The sequence below is a fragment of the Bombus impatiens genome, unplaced genomic scaffold, assembly GCF_000188095.3.
Source record: "Bombus impatiens unplaced genomic scaffold, BIMP_2.2 scf_0517, whole genome shotgun sequence".
Classification (NCBI taxonomy): domain Eukaryota; kingdom Metazoa; phylum Arthropoda; class Insecta; order Hymenoptera; family Apidae; genus Bombus; species Bombus impatiens.
Window position 1 is genome coordinate 226,995 of NT_176936.1, and position 21,979 is coordinate 248,973.

Here is a 21,979-nt window from a genome sequence, read left to right on the forward strand (position 1 = left end):
CGTTCAGGAGACGAGACAGTTTTCTAGGGAGCCCTTCATGGTTGCGTAGGTGATTAGAGCGATGCCACCGAGAGGTTTCGTTGAAAATACACCAAGGGTTGGGGTGAAACATTCGTCCATGCTTTCCAAGTCTTGCGACGCTGTTCGCAATTGAATGGCATATTAAATCCAAAGCGAACCGGAGGGGCTCTGTTGCTAGTTTTGATAGAACTGCGGACAGAAAAATCTGTCGATGCTTTCTTCTACTTACGAAGTTGATGCTTTCTTTTACTTACGAAGTTGGTCCTTCTTTAAAACAACTCACGATGCGGTGGCTTCTTTAAAAGAAGCACACAGCAAAGCAGGAGTTGTGACAATAAACTCGACGTGTAAGTTCAGGATCAACTTTCTATCACAGGTTCGCGAACGTAAACCTTCCGAAGTTTGTCAATCTGCCAAAGTGCAGACTGTCAAAACTTTGTCACCGAACATACCTACATATATTCATATTCCAAGCATAATAGCAAGTATCAAGGAATCGTGTAGGATACAGCGCGAACGTTCTTATCAGCCAATTCCATTATCGAGATTACATCATCCACTCGTTCGATTCCATGGGTTTGGTTTCCCCCAGACGATCGGAGAAAGTCTGTTCACCAGAGAGCGGTGATCCCTCAGTTTTCGCGGCGCAGCTTTTATTCGAGCACGTGCGACTGGGTGCCGGTGTCCCACGTTAATTAGTTCGAGATGGTCGAGCTGGCTGAAAACTGTTTGCCTTACCCCTCTTCCTGCGCGTACAACTAGTTAGCCTACGGGGATAACTCGCACCGTGATTGTTGTTTCATCCTCTTTCCATCTGGCCAGCCTTTCCGCTTTTCCTCTCCTTTCTTTTTTTTTTCCTTTTTTTCTTTTTTTCTCACGTCCCGACTTTTTGGACAGAGAGTCGGTTAACGTCGATGGGACGTCACCGTAGTCAACGTAGATCGTCGCCACAGATGCGTAAAACTACCCACGTCCTCCCGGAAAGGCAACTTTTGGGTCCTCGTACCCAAGTACCGGTCATTTTCCCTCGTTTCTGCTTGGCAGCAAGGGTTGCGTCTATCCCTTTCTAATCGAGGGATGAACAGGGATATCACGGTGATTTGAGCAGGAATCAAATAGCTGCAGGGTAGATTGATGTCGCTTCTTGGTTAGACCAGATGATTGATGCTTGGACATGTTTGATAATCGGATTTGGAGGGTAGTTTCTTCAACGGTGTGCTTGAATAAATTGTTTTCGGAAATTGGATAAATATTCCAAGCCTGATTGGTTGATTGAGTTTTAATCTCGATGATCAGTTACGTTCGACTGGTAGAGAAGTGGCCATTCCATTCCTTAATGGCGTTACAGTAGAATCTGGAAATTTCTGCGACTTTCATAGATCAGTCGATACGTCAATCTGATTTCAGCACAAATCAATTAGGGGTGAAGCGTTTCGAATAGACCTTTCAACGATCGAATTTATCTTGTTTTAATTGCGTTACCTCTGTCAATTGATCGATATAGATTAAAGAAAGGAGTACATCTATCATTGAATGATAATACCTATTCATCGAATTTTACTTGCGTGTATTCTGGGAATAAACTAGAAATAAAAATCTCTGACTTAAGAGCAAAGTGATTTTGTGGTAATAAATGTTACTTTCCTTCGATTAACTTTTTGATAGGTAATTTAAAGACGATGTTCCGCTTGTTATTCCTGTCAAGCATAGAAGTTATGATAGTAATAACTTCTGCAACAAGCTTATCGAATTACGTTACTTCGGTAACCGGTACTAAATTTCACTCATCTAAGTTTATCACTGAATCCTCTCCTCCATAGACTGTGAACACCCGTCTTCCTAGCTCAAATACCCTTGCTCAATGCATCGTTCTGATAAGCGTAGTTTGGGTTGTTAAACATACTTTAAAACTTACCTGGGATCGCCGTTACAAGTAATAATGATCGTGTTTATTCGACGGATAATTGTTACGAATTAAAATATCTCTTTTGTACGCGCTGCTCATTATTTATTGTTTGAGAAAGTTTTTATACCGAGCGGATTTGTTTCGAAGGCCTCGTTAAAAACTACCCCGAATTCTATCCATTTTCATGCCAGTCGGTAAGCTGAATGCTAATTGTGCCGAATCAAACCAACTTTTAGAGGCACATTTTCAAATGATTGTCACATTCTGCTATAAAACTATAAAATTCTTCATCCGAATATTTTTTGTACGTGAATTGAATATGTGAAATATGGTGCGAGTGCACTTTTTTCTAAAAACGAAATGTGTATTTATTTAAAAAATTCTTATTATTTTCAACCTTTTGTGAATGACTTCCGAACTGCTATAACTTAACTCTATTCGATTTTCTCAAATTAATTGCCACTTATACCATCCATTTTCTGAAAAATACATCATATGACAAATACTATCTCTGACTCGCGTTCTTCGGTGGCACGTAGCGTATGTCAGCGGAAGTCTCAAGTTCCACATCGACTCCTTCCATCTTCTTTGGAGTCAATTAAAACTATCGCCACTTTGCAGGCGCGCGCTATAGCGAAGGTATACATTCTGCTTGATTCATTAATTAAGTGTTCCCGGGACGTTTCGTGTTTACGTCGCTGCTCGGGACCCCTTGCGTATCGTTCCTGTATTTCGCTTGCCCCATCTTCCCCAGTCATCAGACAGCCGCGTAATTTTGTTTGTCTTCGTCTTCAGTTTTTGCGAAGGCCCCCCACGAATTCGATCTTAATTAGTAGCATTAGAGATCACATCAAAAGGAAGGGAAATGAAATTACCCTATCGGGGGAAAAACTGTTTGACTTGCAGTTCGAGAGACACTTTTTTCGATTGCTTGCCTCTCGTGGGACGTGCGCGAATCACCGCAAGATACAACAGTTCTCTTTCCCCCTCGAGCAATTCGTTAGCGGTACAAGTGGACAGCCTTGAGAGATTTAATACTTTGTCTGGAGTTGTGTCGTATAGTTTTCCAGGTACCGACGACTCGCAGCATTTCTGATAGGCTTTAAAGTCGAGCGATAGTTCCGTTCCACTTATCTACGATCTAATTTACTTAGGATTATATTAATTAAATTCGAAGATGCTAAGAGGATACCAAAGGAAGTCTCCTTTCAAGATTAATGACTAATCCTCTTAAATAATTCCTGCATTGCGCGCAGTCAACCATTGAATACTGTACCTGGACGTAACATAAATAGCCGTGCCAGGTATTACACTGTTGTATAATACATAATTCCTATTTCTATGAGATTTCCACGTCAGGAATTTGTATCCGGACGTCGGATATTGAAGAAATAATTTTTAGCGAACAAAGTCTTTTCTAATTGGATTATAAACATGAAGTAGAAAAAGATTATATTTTTGGATTTGTTCCTTCGTATATAAGGGAAACCAATTTTAACGAATAGAAAGAAAAAGAATGTATATATTGCCACCGTACACAAATTGAACGAAACAAGTGCACATGTAGACATAAACAGGTCCAAGGAGATCCAATTTTGAATGCATCCCAAGACCTTTTCCACGAGAGAACACACAGACGTTCGATTTGCAACAAAATGACAAATACGGTAGAAATGGCGGAATGGAAGAGACTCGAGCTCAAACGGAATGGACGATTTTCGGATCAAGGAGAACAGCAGAAAGGGGACAAAGCCGAAGGTGGTTGCGATCGACCAATATTGAACCACTGTGGATAAACGGAATTTGTTTCCGATTCTTTCGTTTCCGATTCGTCGATTCCTAAAAATTCTACGACGAAGTCAAATGCGATATTTCCCTAAAATATTCGATCTTACATTTATTCTTCGAAAAACAGGAATTTCACTTTTTTATTCTGTACAAAAATATTTGCAAATCTATGACGCTAAATCAAGCGAATTAAATTGGTAAAAAGCGGACGAGTTAAGATATCTGAGTCGACGAAGCTCGTAAAATTGTCAGCCATCATTGCTTACAAAATATACCGCACTGTTCCACGGTTCTGTATAAATAATGCAACCCGCCATAAATACACATAAAAGTTCTCGCGAGACCGAGATAAGAAAGGTTGAACCGCGGAAAGTGGAAAGCTTGGCGCGTCTTGTAAACTTTCTTTGGGAATTCTTCATGACGGAAGTTCGAACAGGCTGGCCGAGAACGTTCGACTGTCCAAGATCGACGCGGATGCTCTTGGGACATCAAATATTCAGCTTCGCTCCTCCCTTTTATAGGCCGGTGCCCGTTCCACCATTTACGACGTCTTAAATTCCTCTTGCACATTTTTTACGAAACGCCAAGTCACGTGCAACGCTATTTTTTACGTGGTCGTTCCGTGAGTCGCAACGAATGGTCATGAGGGCTTAAACGTTGGCTTCTGAATGAATATGTTTATGATCTTGGCTCGCGGAGAGCACCGAAAGCCCAACAGAGGAGGGAGCGTCCCTCGAACAAGGGACCAACGAAACACGAAGCTGCTTACCCTTCGCTCTCTCGTTGTTCTTTCATATTTATTCTCTCGAGTTGGACACGGACTTTTGTGGAGGGGGTGTCATTCGGAAAACAGGATGGAACGGCTGGCTAGCGATGGCGAATTTTTCAGACGGTTTGTCGCTCGGTGCTTGAATTCGAAAATTCACTGGAGTAATTAAGCGTTAGAACGGTTTTCACTGGCTGCGTTCGAGACTGAAATGTGTATCCTGCATTTTAGGTAAAATTACAGTTTAAAACGCTTCGCAGAAAAAAAAAAGAAACAGTGACAACAGTTGACTGGTGTGTTTCACTTTTAATTATCGTTATGAATTACTCTTCCAGTGAAAATCATACCACGGTCGTTTACTGAACAACCGGACCATGTTTTTGACCATTGATTAACCAAAGCGGTAACATAAACCTAAATAAAAATATATTTCACTCTTCGCATTCGATATTTCCTATATTTCCGAATATTTCCGATATATAAATCCATAAATGCGCAAATATGCAAAGTCTACCGATAATTCTCAACTCTGACGGAAAGAAATCGTGAACCGTGTAAAGCTACAATATTACGCAACTTTAGCGATGCGGAGCACACATGGGAGGCGATGTCACAAAGTAAGCTGAACACACCGACGTAACGTGACGGTTGGAATAACAGCTACGTGTTCCGCCTACTCCAATGAATCGTGTTCCAACGAAAACCACGTCATATTTTGGGGCAAGTGTCTCAAAGCAATACGCGAGTCTTCTTTGGACCGATGGTACGAGATCGGAAGTGCGGTCTACCGGCAACTTTTCGCAAGCACAGTCGGCTATCTGATCGGCTTCCATAGATCCGCCGTTGGTGTTTACGTTACGAGTTAAGCCCCTTGCGCCTAGCATTAAACCAGCCCCATCGAAGCCACACATCGGGATTCAAAGCCCCATAAGCATCGTTACGCCGCGTTACATTCCCCTCCCTCCCTCTTGACTGTCGAAATTACTGACACCTATGTGCGTTCGAGCCTCCCCTGGAAATTAATCCGTATCGTATTCGTGCTAGGCACTCATTTCCCGTCGAAAGTAGCGACGTAAATTGACCCTTTGGGGACCACACCGAATGGCCGGACTTTTTAGTCTACGACTCTTGATCGGACGCCCCATTAATTCTAATCCTTCATGCCGCTCTTACTGGATTTTATTTTATCGTGTCTATCGTGTTGGTGAATCCATTGAGGATCAACGTTGCGTTAAAGCAACATTTCATTTGCGATTTTTCGCACTATCCAATCGATCAATTTACATCGTCGAACTCTATTTTTCAACGTTTGTGGCTATGAAATGGAATTTCAAGGATTCGCTTAATATTTCCGTCGTTACTATCTCCGCCACCTTGATTAAAGAAACTAATGTATTCATAACTATCGTGGTAATTATTATGTTGCCTGGTCTTTAATGGGTAAATCGTACGGTAAACTTGGAAAAATGTGATATTTACGAACGTCGATTATTAGTAACAAGCACTCAGTAGGCTGATATACGGAATATAAATTTATGATATGGTATTTCTTTCATACATACTAAAAATTTTTCCAAGGAATAGTATCCCCTAAACCGCATATTCTAAAGGGATTTCAAAACATGCGCATCGAAAGTAGCTTCTTGAATGAAACCTTGGTATGTCAAGTAACCGTACGATACACATGCATCGTCTCACAAATTTACGTGCGCAGCCGGATACGCGTACTCGTCCACGTGAATATACATACAGATGTACATGTAAACGAGACCCAACATGTGCGCGGCTTTACATATGCCAAGGGATCACGATATTGTATGGCTGAGATACGATGGTGGGGTGCTTAGATAGTTTGCCTTCCCTTTATCCACGTGATTCCTCCCTCCTTTGTGCTATTACGAACCCTCCTAGACCCGCTATCCTTTCTTCCAACCCTCTCGATTTCGGTACACCTTTCCGCACGACGGCACATCCGCCGCTTAACTCTTCTTCTCACCTTCGACTTAGCAAGCCGCAACTCCGTATCCATCCTCCAACATTCCCTTGACTCGATTTTCGGGCTGGGAGTTAATACGCGACGCGTAATTCAGTAGGAGAAGGCGGGCGAGAGGCGGGCAGAGGCTCGACGAAAACAGGAATGGTAAGTAGCTGTCGTCGAGTCGACGCGTATGATAATACGAAAGCGTAAAGATCTTGCGGCTTTGCAACATGCTCGTCATTTTCAAACTTCAAGACACGGCAATTCCCGAGCCTAGCTACCACTGATATGCTAAATTGCTTTGTCGATTTACATAGTTCACAGGAAACTATTAATTAAACGAACTAGGTTTAATTCTGGGGATTGTGAACGAACAAATTCTTATATCAGTGATCGTATTTATACAAATTTTTATTTCCCAAGGAATAGTATTACTTATATTCTCTAATTTAATTAAAGTAGGAACGTAAACGATGTGGCAGAATGGTCGTCGATTATTAGGGGGAAACCTCTTGGCTGAAAGGTTTCGGAAACGTTAATCGTGCACGTTCGTTACACGTAGGAAGCCCTTTGCAATTCGTGCGGGGTTAAGTGTGACGAGGAAAGGAAATCTCATATGTCGAGAAGTCCCAGCACGTTACCCTCGATCCACATATATTAACTCAAGAATTGAAGGGGACCGACCAGACAAGTTCTCGACAAGATTTTGATCTTCGTAATCCTTTCCACTTGACTTTCATGACTCCGGCCCGCGCAATTCATTTCTGTCGCTTTCTATCCTGTTTACGATTTACAAAGATCCAAAAGAGAAATATTATTTTATCTTTCCTTACTGTGTACTTTAATATTATCTTATCGGATTACGTATAAACGATAACACGAAGAATATTGAAAAATTAAATCAATATTTTTTATTCGCGTCGACCTTATTTCCTCGAGGAAGAAACTCTGCTTTTACTCCGGGGTGTAGAAAACGTATAACAATATCGAGTCGTAAAAGAATACGAGGCCCTTTATCGGAGAATTTTTTAACACCATCGCGCGGTTATCTCGCGGATATCTGTCGTCAAATTTATATAAACCTAAACAACGATTTTATGACAATGAGGGCGTATTTAATGTAGATACGGTGCACTAAAAAACAACGGGACCACGTTTCAATGAAGCATCTAAAACATTAGCCTCTTTATAGATTTAGTCGAGTCACGGTAAAGTATTTATACGGGAGAAAAAAGAATGTAGAGAATGTATATCTCGACTGTACATTAAAGTTGACGTTGATGTACGGGCAAAAGGAATGAATGGTTATAAAAGGATTCGGTGGACGTGACATTAGCGCGAGGGTGCATTCTCCGAAACGAGACGCAGGGGAAACATGGAAATTTAACGCTGGCCGCGTTAATTAAACGCTTAGACTCGACGATGAATAACAAAGTTAATATTTTCACGTAGATTTAGATCTTACGGTAACTGGCGAGTCTCTATGGAAATTCTATTCTGTGATATTTTTAAGAAAAACGTAATACGCCTCGATTATACCGTTTATCTCTCTATTGTCTGGCGAAAATTCGCGAACAAATTTTCGTGTACACGTTTAACAGCTTCGATTACGATAAGTTTGCACACGGTGGAAGTTTCGATGAACCAAAGGCTAGTTCATAGCTGGACAGAAAACTTCGGCTGGGCCAATTTTATTACAGATACCTTAATAATCTAATTTAAACTTAGAGTTGATTGACGTTCATACAACTTAATTAAAACTTTAATTAGTCAATCAAACTTAAGAATATCCCATTACTTTCCATTTCTTTCCTTCTTCTCTTAACACAAGAGCAATTTTTCGGTTAAACATTATCAGAGAAAATAGAAAAATTCTATCGACGTGTATATACGCGCAGAGATTTTTTAACGGGATTCCCTTGTTCGGTTAAACTACCAAAAAACTTTCTTAATTTCGAGCATAAAACATAAGTCTAAAATAAGTTGATTATGTCTTTTACTATCCACTCGACTGACTCGAATTCGCTCGGCTAAGCTACTTCCGGCTCTGTAACATCCTCTCTTTTCTTTACTCGCTGAAAAGCTTTTCTAAAATTTATTCCCACTCCGAAACTCCTAATCGTGTTCCCCCAACGCAATGCATGCATACGTAACACACCAAACACCGTGTGGCGTCGGAATATTTCTTCCAGAGGGACTTCCGGGAGCGACTATCGCAGAAAGGAATGGACAGGAAATGAGAAAGATAGAGAGAAGGGGGGAAAGAGAAAAGGAAGAAAGAGGGAGACAGACGAAGGGAAACTTTCCACAGTGCGGTTCGATGAAGCTGGCCCAGCCGAAAGTTTTCGTTCAAACATCAACGCAGTGACTTACTCAAAGCGTCGCGATCGCGGTCTCCTTCTTTCCTATTTCTCCTTTTTCCCTTTCACTTTTGTCATAAGCTTTTTCGAAGCTTTCGGGTGCTTTCCAAGCAAAGTCACTCGAAAATCAGCGGCAACCGCCGGAACGTGTCTCTAGGAACTCTGGCGGTCGTTCCGGTTTCTCGCCCCCTTCTTTCTCCCGACGGCGGCCTCGCTCACCCTTAGCCACGGATTAAAGTATCGACGACACCAACCGCGCCTGAATAATTCAGGATCAAAAGTTTTAACCGCAAGCGAGGCGAAAGCTCTTCATGGTTCGACGCGAGTTCCGCCACCGATCTGTCGTTCGGAGACAGCCTTTCAAAAACGATCGAAATTCACTTTCTGTTGCAGGATTCGCGCTGATGAGGATCGTCGAAGTCTACAAGGAGATCCAGGAACAAGAAATGAATATCGTGAGTAATTCCGTTTCTCTTTATCGCACAAAATTGATCGCATTTTTTTTCCGAAAACGGATGTAATTTTCACTGAAATCGAGAATACAGCAAAAATGTTGAGTTCTTGATTTCTTATCAACGCTAAGATAATATTCGTTCTCTATGTATCTTTGAGTAATTTGAAACGTTTAAAAGCACGATATAACAATGCTATCAATTATTCAAGACAACGTGCACAATCTGCAGGGAGTGCGATAAATCTTCGACCCTGTAAAGAGTATTTTCACACCCCTGTGCACATCTACCCCGATAAATTGCATAGAGTATCCCGAGCCACCGTCTAAAATCAAACCTTGAATACTTCATAAGAACGATCCACAGTAGGGTAGGCATTCGTAACGAGCTTAGTATCCCGGCTCCCAAGGAGGATACGAAGAAAAGGCAGCGAATAAATGATGTCTGGCAGTCGGTGCGGGCACGGCCTGTTCGCGTTCGAATTATTTAAATAAACGACCACGGCTGACGCAATTAAAAGTAGAGAAGATTTATGCGGGACGCGCGAGAAACCGAAATGCACGGGGACGAACTTCCAACCCCGCTGGAATATTAATTGGAAAGTTAAAAGAGAGTTTTGGTCATTTAGCCCATCTCTGGCTCTCGCCCCTTCCCCCTAATCACCAACTTTGTCCTCCCTTTATCTCCATCCCGTTTCGTTGCTATATTTCTTTCTCGTTTCGACGAATACCACGCTCATCCACCACCCCTTTCTATTTTTCGTCTCTTTTTCTATCCGCCCATTCAGAAACACATGGAAATCTCTTTGATCCTTGCACGACCCTAGGCTGCCTCCGGGGTGAGATTACACACCTGCAGACGTCTCTTTTGAGGGTGAAAATTCGTTCCGGCCGTAACGACATGTTATTACGATTTCGCCCCGCGGACAGTGATACGGGCCGCTATGTTTTCAAAATGGCATCCCACGAGGAAACATCTGCCGAGGAGTTCCCTGGATTAGATCGTGGTGGTATTTAAAAGGATAGAACGTGTGACCACGACCGACCGAGAGATCTTGGGCTATTTACTTGCGCAGATTGTCAAGATGACAAATAGTTTTTGGACGCTTCCTGGTTTCATGTAAAACGTGACAATTCGTTTAAACTCGCTTCCAGATAGAGTTTTGCATGAAATAGACGAAAACATCTTAGGGTAATTTGCCTAACATTTTGAAGTACAAAAAGTCTAATCATTCTTACGATTTACCTCACTTTCTGTAAGCGTCTCAATGCTTACGAACAAGGATGTACGTTGATTAGACGTCTCTTGCTCCTCTCGATGAATGCTATGCATCAAACTCAGTAATAAGTCTTCAACACATTTCTCTTATCCTGTATTTTTATATTTCGCATTCTCCTCCAGAAGCACCATTGTCGAGGTATCAGAAAGTCCCATTTTCATTTCAATGACAATACGCCATAAAGATTGTCGCCTTCTAAACTGCTCGCTTCGTCGCGGTGTTTAAAATCCGTGCAACCCCTTTCCTCGTTTCTGGCGAAATATATTCCCGTCGCACGATACTGTTCTCCTTTATGGAGAATATTCCCAACAATGATCCCTGGCCATTATAAACGATCCTCCGTAGCAGCCGGTGCTGGAATCGTTTTCCACCGAACGTTAAAGTCTCCGAAGATTGAGCCCCTTTGATCCCTCGCAGCTCCCAGTTTGCAGCAGCGCGCCTTTCGAAGCGAACGAAGAACAATGTTTCCGGCAATAACGAAAAGCCGTTATTGCGCGAGAGATTTCCGCGGAATTGCGACCGCCGTCATCCCACCCAACTCGTTCGGACCATCCGCAGACGTGAAAACCGCACAACTCCGTGCACAGACAGTCACCACGTTCCAGAATTCATCGCAACTAATTGTTTCTTACGTGACCGTAGTCCATAACTTGCGGCTACCGCTGGCCAGAAAGTAATTGTTTCCTTTACTAGTTTCCAGACGCGGTTCTTTATAGCTCCCAAGAGACAGCGTTATCGAGACCGACCGATATTGAATGATTTAGTGTTTGTTTCTTCTCGCGAGAAAAAGAGATTTGTAGAATAATCGTCGACTCTCAGCGGATAAGGATTGCGGAGATATTGCGCGTTTTCAAAGAAACTTCCCGATTCTGTCTTTTTCGATATGGGGATGAGTATGTACTCGAGCTTGTACGCTTCGAACTATAAATTCGACCAGCAACTTAAAATAGACTTCGCGTCTCGGGTTCTACGTCGAATTCGATTTAGTACTTTCGGTAGAGCCGTCACGTTTTGTCGATATGGTCTTGTTAGCTTTGGTCGTTCAACTAATTTTGGTTGGATGCGCGAAAGTAAAAATTGCACAAGGATCTCGCGAGACTATGTTAGATTGCTTTATTATTAGAGAACTTAACAAGGGCTTTAAAAATTGTTACAGTACACTTTCCCTTTTTTGCACGATTCTTTCTTTGAAGGGAGGGGAGGGATTTTCAAAATTACCTTCGATTTCATTATTTTTTCGACGCAACATCCGACGAACCTGTCTACTGCAGCAATACACGCGCAATGGATCAAAATGTTAAATCTCTTTGCAATTTCAAAAAACACAGATCGCCGATAGCTAATCTTTTTTTTCGTAGACAAGGTTCGATTTTTCTATGTTCGTGCACATTTCACGCGTACTTTCCCACGCTTAATATTTTCATCCCGCGTTCCGTACATATGTCTCGTCTGCCTGTATTTCGTTTTCCGTGAATTCTCAGCGGGCCCTCGACCTCGGGACCGTTTCTACCACACCACTGCACTACAATATTATAGGAAACGCATATCCGAAGCCATTCACGCACGAAAGGTCGTTGTCTCAGGCCAACGCGCACACAGCATTTCTCCATCCTCGTTTTCATGCTTTCTTCGCAGCGGCATTTCTCCCTCGACTTCCATTCCCGCAGATTACGTCAGACCTCAGCCTCGTCTGGCAACATTCGCGAGGATGTCCTTTCGCGCATCTTCCACCCCGGTGTCTCGCACCTCTTTCGAGCTCCGTTGCCAAGCCTAATCGCGCGGAAATATACAGTGGAAGAACAATTTGGTCCGGCCGTTGAATCAGTTTTATGGGTTTAAAGACGAACGTCGAGAAACCGTTTAAAGTAACAAGATTAGAGTTGCGGTCGACGCGGAGTTATCTCAGTACTGATGCGACCCATAAAATTCGCAACCTTCCGTTTCGCGGAATCAAATAAAATACAAGATACATGTGTTTTATGGATTGGAACCAGTCTCATCGAGTTATCTTCGAATTTATTTATCTCGAAATAGCTGGCCGTTGCAGCGTTCCTCAGATCGAATAACCGAAACGATTTTTAATAGAAATTTCTTTCCATCTTTTTTTTCTCCCCCAATGAGACTACACGGATATTATTGAATTTTTTAACCCAAAATTTTATCGAACCTTGAATATATCTTTTTTATTGCATTTTTCTCGGTCAAATAGCTTCGAATCAGCAAATTGTTGCAATATAATCTGTCGAGGGAAAAAACATTTGAAAAATGCAATCGGTGCAAAAAACGTTTTAAATATACTGTTATTTCAATATTCACGAACAAATCCATTCGTAATACGTATCACGCCCTTTCTTCCACCGATTCGGACGGTATTATGCTAATTTAACTGCTCCAAAATCTCGCGAGAAAAGTTTCGAATATGAAAGTTTGATTCCGTGTAACAACTCCGATGTGAAATATATGGATTGCATAGAATTTTGTTCGGTTGCCTGTAAACCTTCGACGTTTATGGTTTCTCTTATCATCAATATCATTCCTCGGTGCACTTATAAATGCTTATTATTTTCACCTATTAATACCTAGAACGTTCTTGGTTTATGGAAAAATAATTGACAGAAATCCGATGCTGTCATCGAATAGACCGTATTATCGGAACAAATGAGAAGTTTATTGTTCCAAAGAACCTAATTAAAAATGTAACAAAGTAATGTCAAAACTCGATTGTAAATCAGATCCAGAACGAATCAAAAATTTTCCTACGTATAAATTTCAGCTTTGTCGCTATCTCTAACACAAAAAAATGAATTAACGACAAACAAAAGACTCTTGGATTTCACGAATTTCTATTATGATTCCTATTCAGAATTGATTCCGATTCTCTAGCTAAAAAGGGGGGAAAAATGGATGAAAATTCTCTGTCCTTTTCTCCTCGTCTGGTGTGCCTTCATTGTTACAAAAGAGTACACGTCATCGATTGATCGCGTGTTGCTGGCTCGAATGGCTCCGTTTGTTTCTCCGGGGAGCGAAAGAGAAACTTTTGAGATATGGTTCTCGTGACGTGTAATTCGTAGCTGCGATCGCTGGTGAAGCATCGTGGGGAAAAAAAGAAAAAAGAAGAAAAAACGCGGAAACCCGACTCGATATGTAGTTACTGTCAGGACGGACAAGCGACTTCCCTAGGGAAAAGTCGCCTCGTGATGAAAACTCTCACCCGTCTACGCTAAAGGTTTTTTTCAGCTTCGCTTGTCGATATAGTTTTCTCACGAAACGAGCAGAAATGATAGTGGATTATTCCAAGGATTCTGTTACGGCTAAATGCAACGTGAATGGCATAATTTTTCCATTGTCTTCTTATGAACGTAGAAAGCGGAAGATATAAATGAAAGAAACAAACGAAAGCTTCAAGAGCGCATCGAAAGATTAATGACCTAGCCTAAAAATTTCAATCCATCAAACGCGAAAACTTTTCAGGCTGCTGTTTCCGATTCTAGAAGCCAGGATAACGAGAAAGAAAACATCATCCAGCCTTACGTTCTTAAGTGGATTGGCAAAGTGGTGAGAGAAAGAGTTTCGTGGAATGGCGAAAGAGGGAGCAAGCGAAGATGAATCCTTCGAGTGGTCTGGCTCAAATTCGAGCAGCCTGCATTACCTTTTGAACCTTTTGAAGCTATTGCATGCCGGTGAAACGATCGTCTGCAAAAAAGGGGGAAGGGCCGATGGACCCTTTCGCGCAGATTAGCGGAGAATCCAATGGGCTATGGTGAAAGGTCACAACTCAGAGGGTCTTCTATGGTTATTCAATGCGACCCCTTGCAAATTTTTCAATCGAACCATTATCGAAGTTGAAAATACTCCTCAATGCCTGTTTGCTGAATATTAAAAATATATCTTCGCAACTGGACTGGTTAAAGAGTCGCTACGTCATGTCAGGGGAGCAAACTTTCTGAAAGTACACGAAATACACACGGGGTAACAATAAGTTCCACGTTTTAACGTTCGTAGAATTTCCTGTCACGGAATAAACGTGCGATGACTTCGAGAATTGTGAAAAGTTTTAATACAACTTTCGCCTAATTATAATTTCATAGCTTTTATAACGCCCCGGATTATATAATTTTATCACATTCTTATACAATATACATACTGACAACAAAGTTGATAATAAAAGGTGTACAGTTTCGGTTCGATAAATAACGTAATTGAAACACGAAATGAAAAGCGCATCGCGCGCGACCGGTCCATTCAACAGCAACAAGTTACGAATTTAATGATCACGATTCTAAAAGATCTCAAAGACTCTTCAAGGCTGTTTCGTACGCTGGAAAGTTTCGCGAGTCTGTGAACGTTGAAAAGTAAAAGTTCTCGAGCTGAGACTTCATTATAAACATCGCACCTTTGTCGAGAGTCTGCTACTACGATCGCTGTTACAGGATTTTCCTTGAACATGAATAGTCGAGTAACTTGAACGAATTTTCATGGGATCTCGTTAATCGTTTTTCCAACGGAAGGATCTTCTCGAAGCGATGAATCAGCAACAAAGACCGCGCCGATATATTAACGGGTCTCGAGTTTTTGCCAAGTAAAAGGTACGATACGGCAAGCTTTTTGTTCGTTCTGGTTGCCGAAGAATGTCCCTAGCTGGAAAGAAGCCAATCGACAAGCCTTGTTTTCCCTTTTTGTCGCGAATGGTAAGAGCGTTCTAAGATATGGCAATCGAGTCGAAAGTGTTGACGGAGACGTCGCTCTTGAAAACTTTCCTCAACATACATGGAAACGACATAAAATAAACTGTATATCGCGCACGAGTATCGAATGACGGATACATTTCCGTAAAGATGCTATCGTAGAGACGCAACCAACTCTTAATTTCAACTACTTTTTCAACTCTTACCTGTTTTAACTTCCCCATTGAGTCTTTCGAAGCAGTGCTACTTTTCATTCGAATTTTCTACGGTAAAATCATCGAAGTAAAATCCAACTTCCTAATAACTTGTGCTATTAATTTTAGTTTCCATAGACGTTTCAGCATGAAAATTGGAACAAAAAGCACGATGAATCTTCCGTTCTGTTGAATATCTCGTTGAATAGTTATACATTTGTGAATACGGAGGCGTATGAAATTTCTCATTACACGGTTAGCCGTTTCGTTCGTATAATACAAGCTGCATTATGTTAGATTTGCTACAGGAATTAAAGTGGAAGATTTATCCTATAATTCTTGTTAATTCTACTTCCCTTGTTCTTCTAGTTTTCTATTACAATTCCAGCCATAATTTTAGTTCTCTAATTCGCAAATTCTCCCAGCCATGATAGAAATAAATTGCATAGCAAAATTTTATATAGCTCATGGCAAAAGGGTGCGTTACCTTTGAATAAAATTTGAATTTTGCTCGATAAAGCACCAAATTATTCTCCATATCTACCCACACCTAAAATTCAGACGTTCCGTTTTCTTTAAAATAAACTAAAAACCGATCACATTCCGTAATCCGCTTTCCCGATTGCGAGTCGAGAATTGAACGGGGCTTGCAAGCGACTGCTATAACGTATCATCTTGTCTGCTCTAACGAAAAAGAAGCGGTGGTGAAAACGCGGGGTAAAATTCCCCTGGATCCCTCTAATGAATATTGAAACGCCCACGTAAAACTCGCACTCCCGCAACGTTAGACGTTCCATTGACGCATAGCACCCGGAAGTGCCCAGGATTCGGCTCGATGAAAGCGAACCATCCGGTTCAACCAGCTAGACGTCGAGTGGGAGGTTGGGAAGAGACCGCGCTGCAGAGGGCGCTGACGCGAGTTCCCAGCCGTTCAAATTTGCACACAGAGGGTGAGGATCAGAGAATGAGAAAGAGACAGGGATGTTTGCGCCAGCTTCTCCGTCGGAAGGTCCGTGACTTCGCCGGCTTTTTATACTGGATTTCCACATCCGTCTTGAAAAGCCCGCTTCCCCGGTTACATCCTCCGGCCCGCGTTTCGCGAGAAAGAAGCAGAAATAAGGATGAGAGAGAAACCGAGGCTCGGGCCTTTTTTACTCAAAAAATCTTCGTATGAAAACGTAAAGAGTCGAGCGTTTGATGCAAAAGCTGTTTTTCTTTGTTAAAGAGTGGCTTTCTAAAAATCTGGATGCTGTAAATTTATTAGTTGAAACGCGATTTCATTTCATGTGTGCTTTTGTTTTACGCAACCGAATTTTTTATTTATTATTTTGGAAAAAATTTGTATCGTTTCTAACAGATTTGTTTGTAACAAAACATCTTGTTTTTTGAAAGTACGCTTCGTCTGGATGATATTGTAAATTTTATTCGCCGTAGATGGTTGCAGGTATCGTGTATTTTTATACATAAATATATTTTACGTGTTTTTCAAAGCCGCGAAAGCTAGTTGCAGGAATCTTTTCCGCGGCGTGTTCCATCGAAAATAATTGAAAATTCACGCAACGGTCTTCCGATTTTTACCTTTGTTACGTACGAGGTACGTGCTGACACACGATCGCAAAGAACAAAAGAGAAATACTATACAACAGTGGAAAGGGAGGCGAAACAATGAAATAAGCAACCCAACACGCAATCCAGAAATGTATCGTAAAGTCAACTGTAAAAGTTTCGTACGCGGCATTAAAAATGCACTGTACTGTTTCGCAGCTGAGTCTCGTTTCCAAACGGCTTAATTAAATCCGAGACTTTGTAAATCAAAACATGTTCGCGGGAACAATATTTCGCTTGGAGCATATTGCCCAAAAAACTCGTATCTCAGTGTAAAAATTTCCCGAGAAATTTGCTTGTGATCGGATAGTTATAAATACACGGGGGTGAAGCGAGGAAAAAAGAAAAGCTCGGACAAATAAATAACTCTACGTACTTCTACGTAGCGACGAGAAAGCCGAACGTAAAACTGTCAAACGCTTAAATAAAATCAACCGTGCGTGTATTACGTCGCTTCAAGAAGAGTTGCATCGGATTCGAGAGTCACGAAACACGTGAAAAAAGTCCGTGTGATTTGTTTGACAAGCAATGCAAAAATAACGTTGCTTTACAATATTTTATACGCCGCGCCGGCGATACTCCCTTGATCTTTCTACTAGTTTTTCCCCTATTCTTTTTCTGTTAAACCTTTCGCCCGAATCTGAATTTTACAAATTTATTTGGACGTCGATCCTGCATGAAAGAGAGCAGATATATTTCTTTTAGAAAAATAAATTCCAATTCGGTATAAATTTTTTCAAATCGATACTCTTACTTACCACGTGGCTAGAATTATATTTCCTATTTTTAGAGATTTCGTTGTAATCCTCAAATAATATTATAGATGCGCAGATGAGCGCAATAGTTGGAACTCGATTTGACCCTAGATTGCTCTTAATTTTGGAAGAATGTTTTTAATTTTATCGAACGTAAATTTGAAGAAATGTTCTCGATCCTTTCCAAGTAGAATATACGAGCGTGCAAAATTTAAAAAAAAAATCGCGTTACTCAAAGCCAATAGATCTTTGGTGGGAAATGATCGTAAAGTACGTCGGGGTTGCATCGAGATCTTTTCAACACATCAACAGCGCCACTTCAACCCGCATTTCTCGTCCCTTTCGACGATCGCTTTTCACGGACAACGATCGACCACCGATAGGAGGTTGCTTATTCGTGGAAATGTATTTCTGATCGAAATGCTGTCTCTAATCAATGTCCATTAAGCCGTGGAAAAAAAGAAAAAAAAATTCCAACCGACTCGTGTCCATGTTGCTCGTCCATGACTATTGCCACCTCCGCAGTTTTCGTTTCGGCGTGGGTTCCAACGGATGGATTTTCTGATTTTTATTTCGTCGTGCCCGACAGATTGCCTTGTCCACCGCACAGGAACGTATATGTGCAATTTTGGTTTTTGCTCCGGGCAACTTACATTCTTCTATATTTGCTGAAGTTTTGTATACTAGTTACAGACGAGTAAATTCTTTACCGACGCTATTAAATATTGACTGAAATTTAGATAATACGAACCTTGTTACTAATAACCAATAAAAACTAAACAACTCCTGTTACTTCATTATCATCATATTAACTTGTAAATTAAATTTCTGATATTTCAGTATATATATAGTATTGTTAGTATTATGATATATATATTACTAGTACCATATTATAATATGATTATTAGTATCATAGTATATATATGATATTTTTAAGTACATATAATTTCAGTTTAAAAACTTGTTTCATTTCCACTGCACACTCTTCGTAAACGTATTCATAACCTCTAAATATTCCATAACATTTTACTTAAAACTGTATAAAACGTAGGATGGTAAATCACGTGTAAGGGTCTCTAAAACGTCCCTAAACCATAAAGATAGAACCGCAAAAGTGACAATGCATCAAGGGTATCTACAATTTTACGAGATCGTATTCAACTGCTAATAGCGTTCGTCGTAACGTCAAAACCGGCTGAAAAACGGGTCAAGCAGCCGCTCGTAAACTTGTCGGCAACATCGCTGACGAAAGAAACGGGTGGCTCCTTTGCACTTGCACGGAAACGTTAAAAGTCCCTCATTACCTAAGCTCGTTTCGAATTCACTTCTGCTGGCTTCCGTGCTTTAAAATTTTCTTTCACTTTCTTGAACTCTACTAGTTCGGCCGTTTGCTTGCTTTCAGTTGAAAGCGTTCTACGTCGACCTACTGGTTCCCCTCGAGACGAACCTAGAGAAAGACACCAAGGTCGTCCAGGTGAGTGTTCTCCACCGGCGTCAGGATATCAAGCGGCCGCCGGATTTCTGAATAATGCAATAATACTTTTTACTCAGAGCGAACAGAAGAAGTTTCTGCAGCAGCACAAGACCAGGTCCGAAACTTACAGCAAAGCGGCGGCAACGATGAAGAAGCAGAGGAAGAAGTCAAGGGGCGCGAGCAAGAGTGGACTGGCCATGGACAAAGAGCTCAAGAATATGCAGATTCTAGAGGAAGAGAAGTCTAAGCTAGACGCCTTTTGTGAACAGAGTTTGAAGAATGTAAGTATGCAATGGACGAGGTCTTAAAATAAAAAACCGGGATACAGAGCATCTAGACACTTTTTTAGAATTCCCGTTCGCTGATATTGACAGACGATAATTAATTGAAGGGAATGAATTTGTGTCAGTTTTGACGTTGATGTAAATAGATCAATTGGATCAGACACGAAGAAAAAAGGATGATGGACGGACATGAGAAAGTATCGAGTGTTCTCCTCTTTTTCAGGCTATGACTCAGGAACGAAGAAGGTACGGCTTTGTTCTCGAGCGACAATGCTCCTTGGCGAAACATTATGCGAGTTTTCACGAGGTCGCGTTAGCTGCTCTTCATCCCTCGGTTGATAAGTGGCGCGAGGTAGCTGCTACTAGGGAATATTTACCACAATCCGTGGAAGACATGTTCGCTTCCAGGCTTAGAGTGAGTGATACTTGGAATATTCCTCTGCTATCATATTCTTTTCTCGAAATTTATTGTATAAAGTGCATCTTTAGAAGATACGAGAAATTTGTGAAGATCGTACAACGACTGCTATATTTGTTTTAACGCATTTCTAATTTTTAGTAATTATCAGCAAGTTTCCCTCTTCGTCGATTAATAATAGTAACATCTTTTTTAACTGTAGCAAGTTTCATTTTGGCCCGAGGACGAGGAAAACGGCGGCTCGGAGTTAACCATGAGCTCGCAATTGAGAAAGACCAGAAGCATGGATAGCTCTTGCTTGGAACTTCGACCTGGACCGCCGTCCGGAAATGTGCCAAGTGCCACTTATCAAGGTCCAACTTCTCATCTTTCATCTGTACTGTCTAGAGCAAGGTCAGAGGCCAATCTGCACGCTTCGACATTATCTCTGGATCCAGGTTAGTCTCTTGTTTTTTACAGAATTTTTCACCCGAGATTTTCAAGAGAAAACAAGGTGAAAAGTTTCAACAACGAAATTTAAATACTCATGAATATAAAAAATGCTGACATAGATGTAGACGCTAAAGAAAAATCGAAATTTTTTTCGGATCACGTATTCAGAGTGATGCTAACGCGTAGATGTTACGTAGTGATGGAGAATGCGAAAACACGGCACCACAGTCCGTTTTATTTTAGCCAAAGCCAATGGTCGAGTGCGTTTCGAACGAGTCGGGGTTGAACACATAACAAACGAGTGCAACACGATCGGGTGGAGAAGTGCTCGCAAAACAGTTGGAGAGAGTCGAGACAGTTCGCTGTATCGAATATCGAATTCCATTTGTCCACCGTTCCGTACACTGGCGAATTTTCCGACTTTCCCCATTATCCTTCTCGAGGAAAAAATCCTGTTACTATATATGTATCGTTGAACGAGAAAAAATCTTGAGACTCGAGAAGCAAAATATCTTCGAATAAAATTCGTCGAATATTTTCTACATTAATTTAACGATTTAATCGATTCGTTAATTTCTCGAACACATCTGAACATATAATTCGATCCCCTTAAACTGAACAAGTTCTTAAATAAAGTAAAACTTTTCGTTTTCTGTGTCGTACAAGTTTTCCAAAGCAAGGCTCTTGCGCGTAAGCCAACCGCATAAATTCGTTGGCAATGATGCGAGAGCAAAATTGATTGTGTTATACAAAGATAGGGAGAGAGAGAGATGAAGGAAAAAAAGGACAAGAATATCATAAGAATGTTCAAATAAGTATTTCATTTCGAACGTAATGCTTTTTGGCCAACCGCCATTCTTCTATCCAGAAGAGAACGCGGTAAAATAAAATCATGGCAAACTCGTGAAGCGCGTCTCTCGATATGAAATTTTATCGATTTCGTGTATTCTGTTCCAAGTGGACCAGTAGCGAATTCATATTCGCGGTTAATCTCGATAATTTTTCCTGATGGTAGTGAACTGCGTGCTCGTAAACAGAAGCGAAGAGGTTCGAAACACTAATTGACCAAAATCCTTCCACTCGAAAGCGTGCAGAGTTCTAATCCCTTCACGGTTTGTGCAAGTTACGACAGAAATGAACCGGGTTAATCGTTCCCCTCCTCAAAATTTCGCAGAGGTTCCAGAAACTCCACCAAGACCGAGGTCCATGGCGCCTCCGGCATCACGCAACAGCGGCAGTGGAGGTGGGGGTGGTAGTGGCACAGGGGTGAGCTCCGGTGGCTGGGGAGATGCACCCCTCGCGAGGGCTCTCTTCGCCTATTTGAGCTCCGGGGAAAATCAGCTGAGCTTCCTGGAGGGCGATCTCATTGCGTTGATGGGTGAGTGCTGGATGTCTGAACGCTTACATTGCCGCTTTCCAGATACGCGTGTTTCCTCATGAAATTATATCCCCCGTCTGACCACAACACAGTTTCCCGTCAGATTAGTCGGATGTGTTTGGAATTCGTTTACACAATAAATCCTAATAACGATGCTTTCGCCATTATCAAACGCCATTTGAATACGAACCACGAGATTCAGAA

General features: G+C 41.4%; 1 protein-coding gene across 1 annotated transcript in view; it reads left to right on the plus strand.

The window, feature by feature from the left end:
• The window catches only part of LOC100746267, a 166,089-nt gene that overhangs the window by 133,458 nt on the left and 10,652 nt on the right, over positions 1 to 21,979 (plus strand). The window contains exons 5-10 of the mRNA XM_012388085.3: positions 9,213 to 9,274; positions 19,192 to 19,263; positions 19,341 to 19,544; positions 19,771 to 19,962; positions 20,168 to 20,402; positions 21,572 to 21,775. Of these exons, the coding sequence (XP_012243508.1) occupies positions 9,213 to 9,274; positions 19,192 to 19,263; positions 19,341 to 19,544; positions 19,771 to 19,962; positions 20,168 to 20,402; positions 21,572 to 21,775 (969 nt within the window). The remainder of the gene's footprint in view (positions 1 to 9,212; positions 9,275 to 19,191; positions 19,264 to 19,340; positions 19,545 to 19,770; positions 19,963 to 20,167; positions 20,403 to 21,571; positions 21,776 to 21,979) is intronic.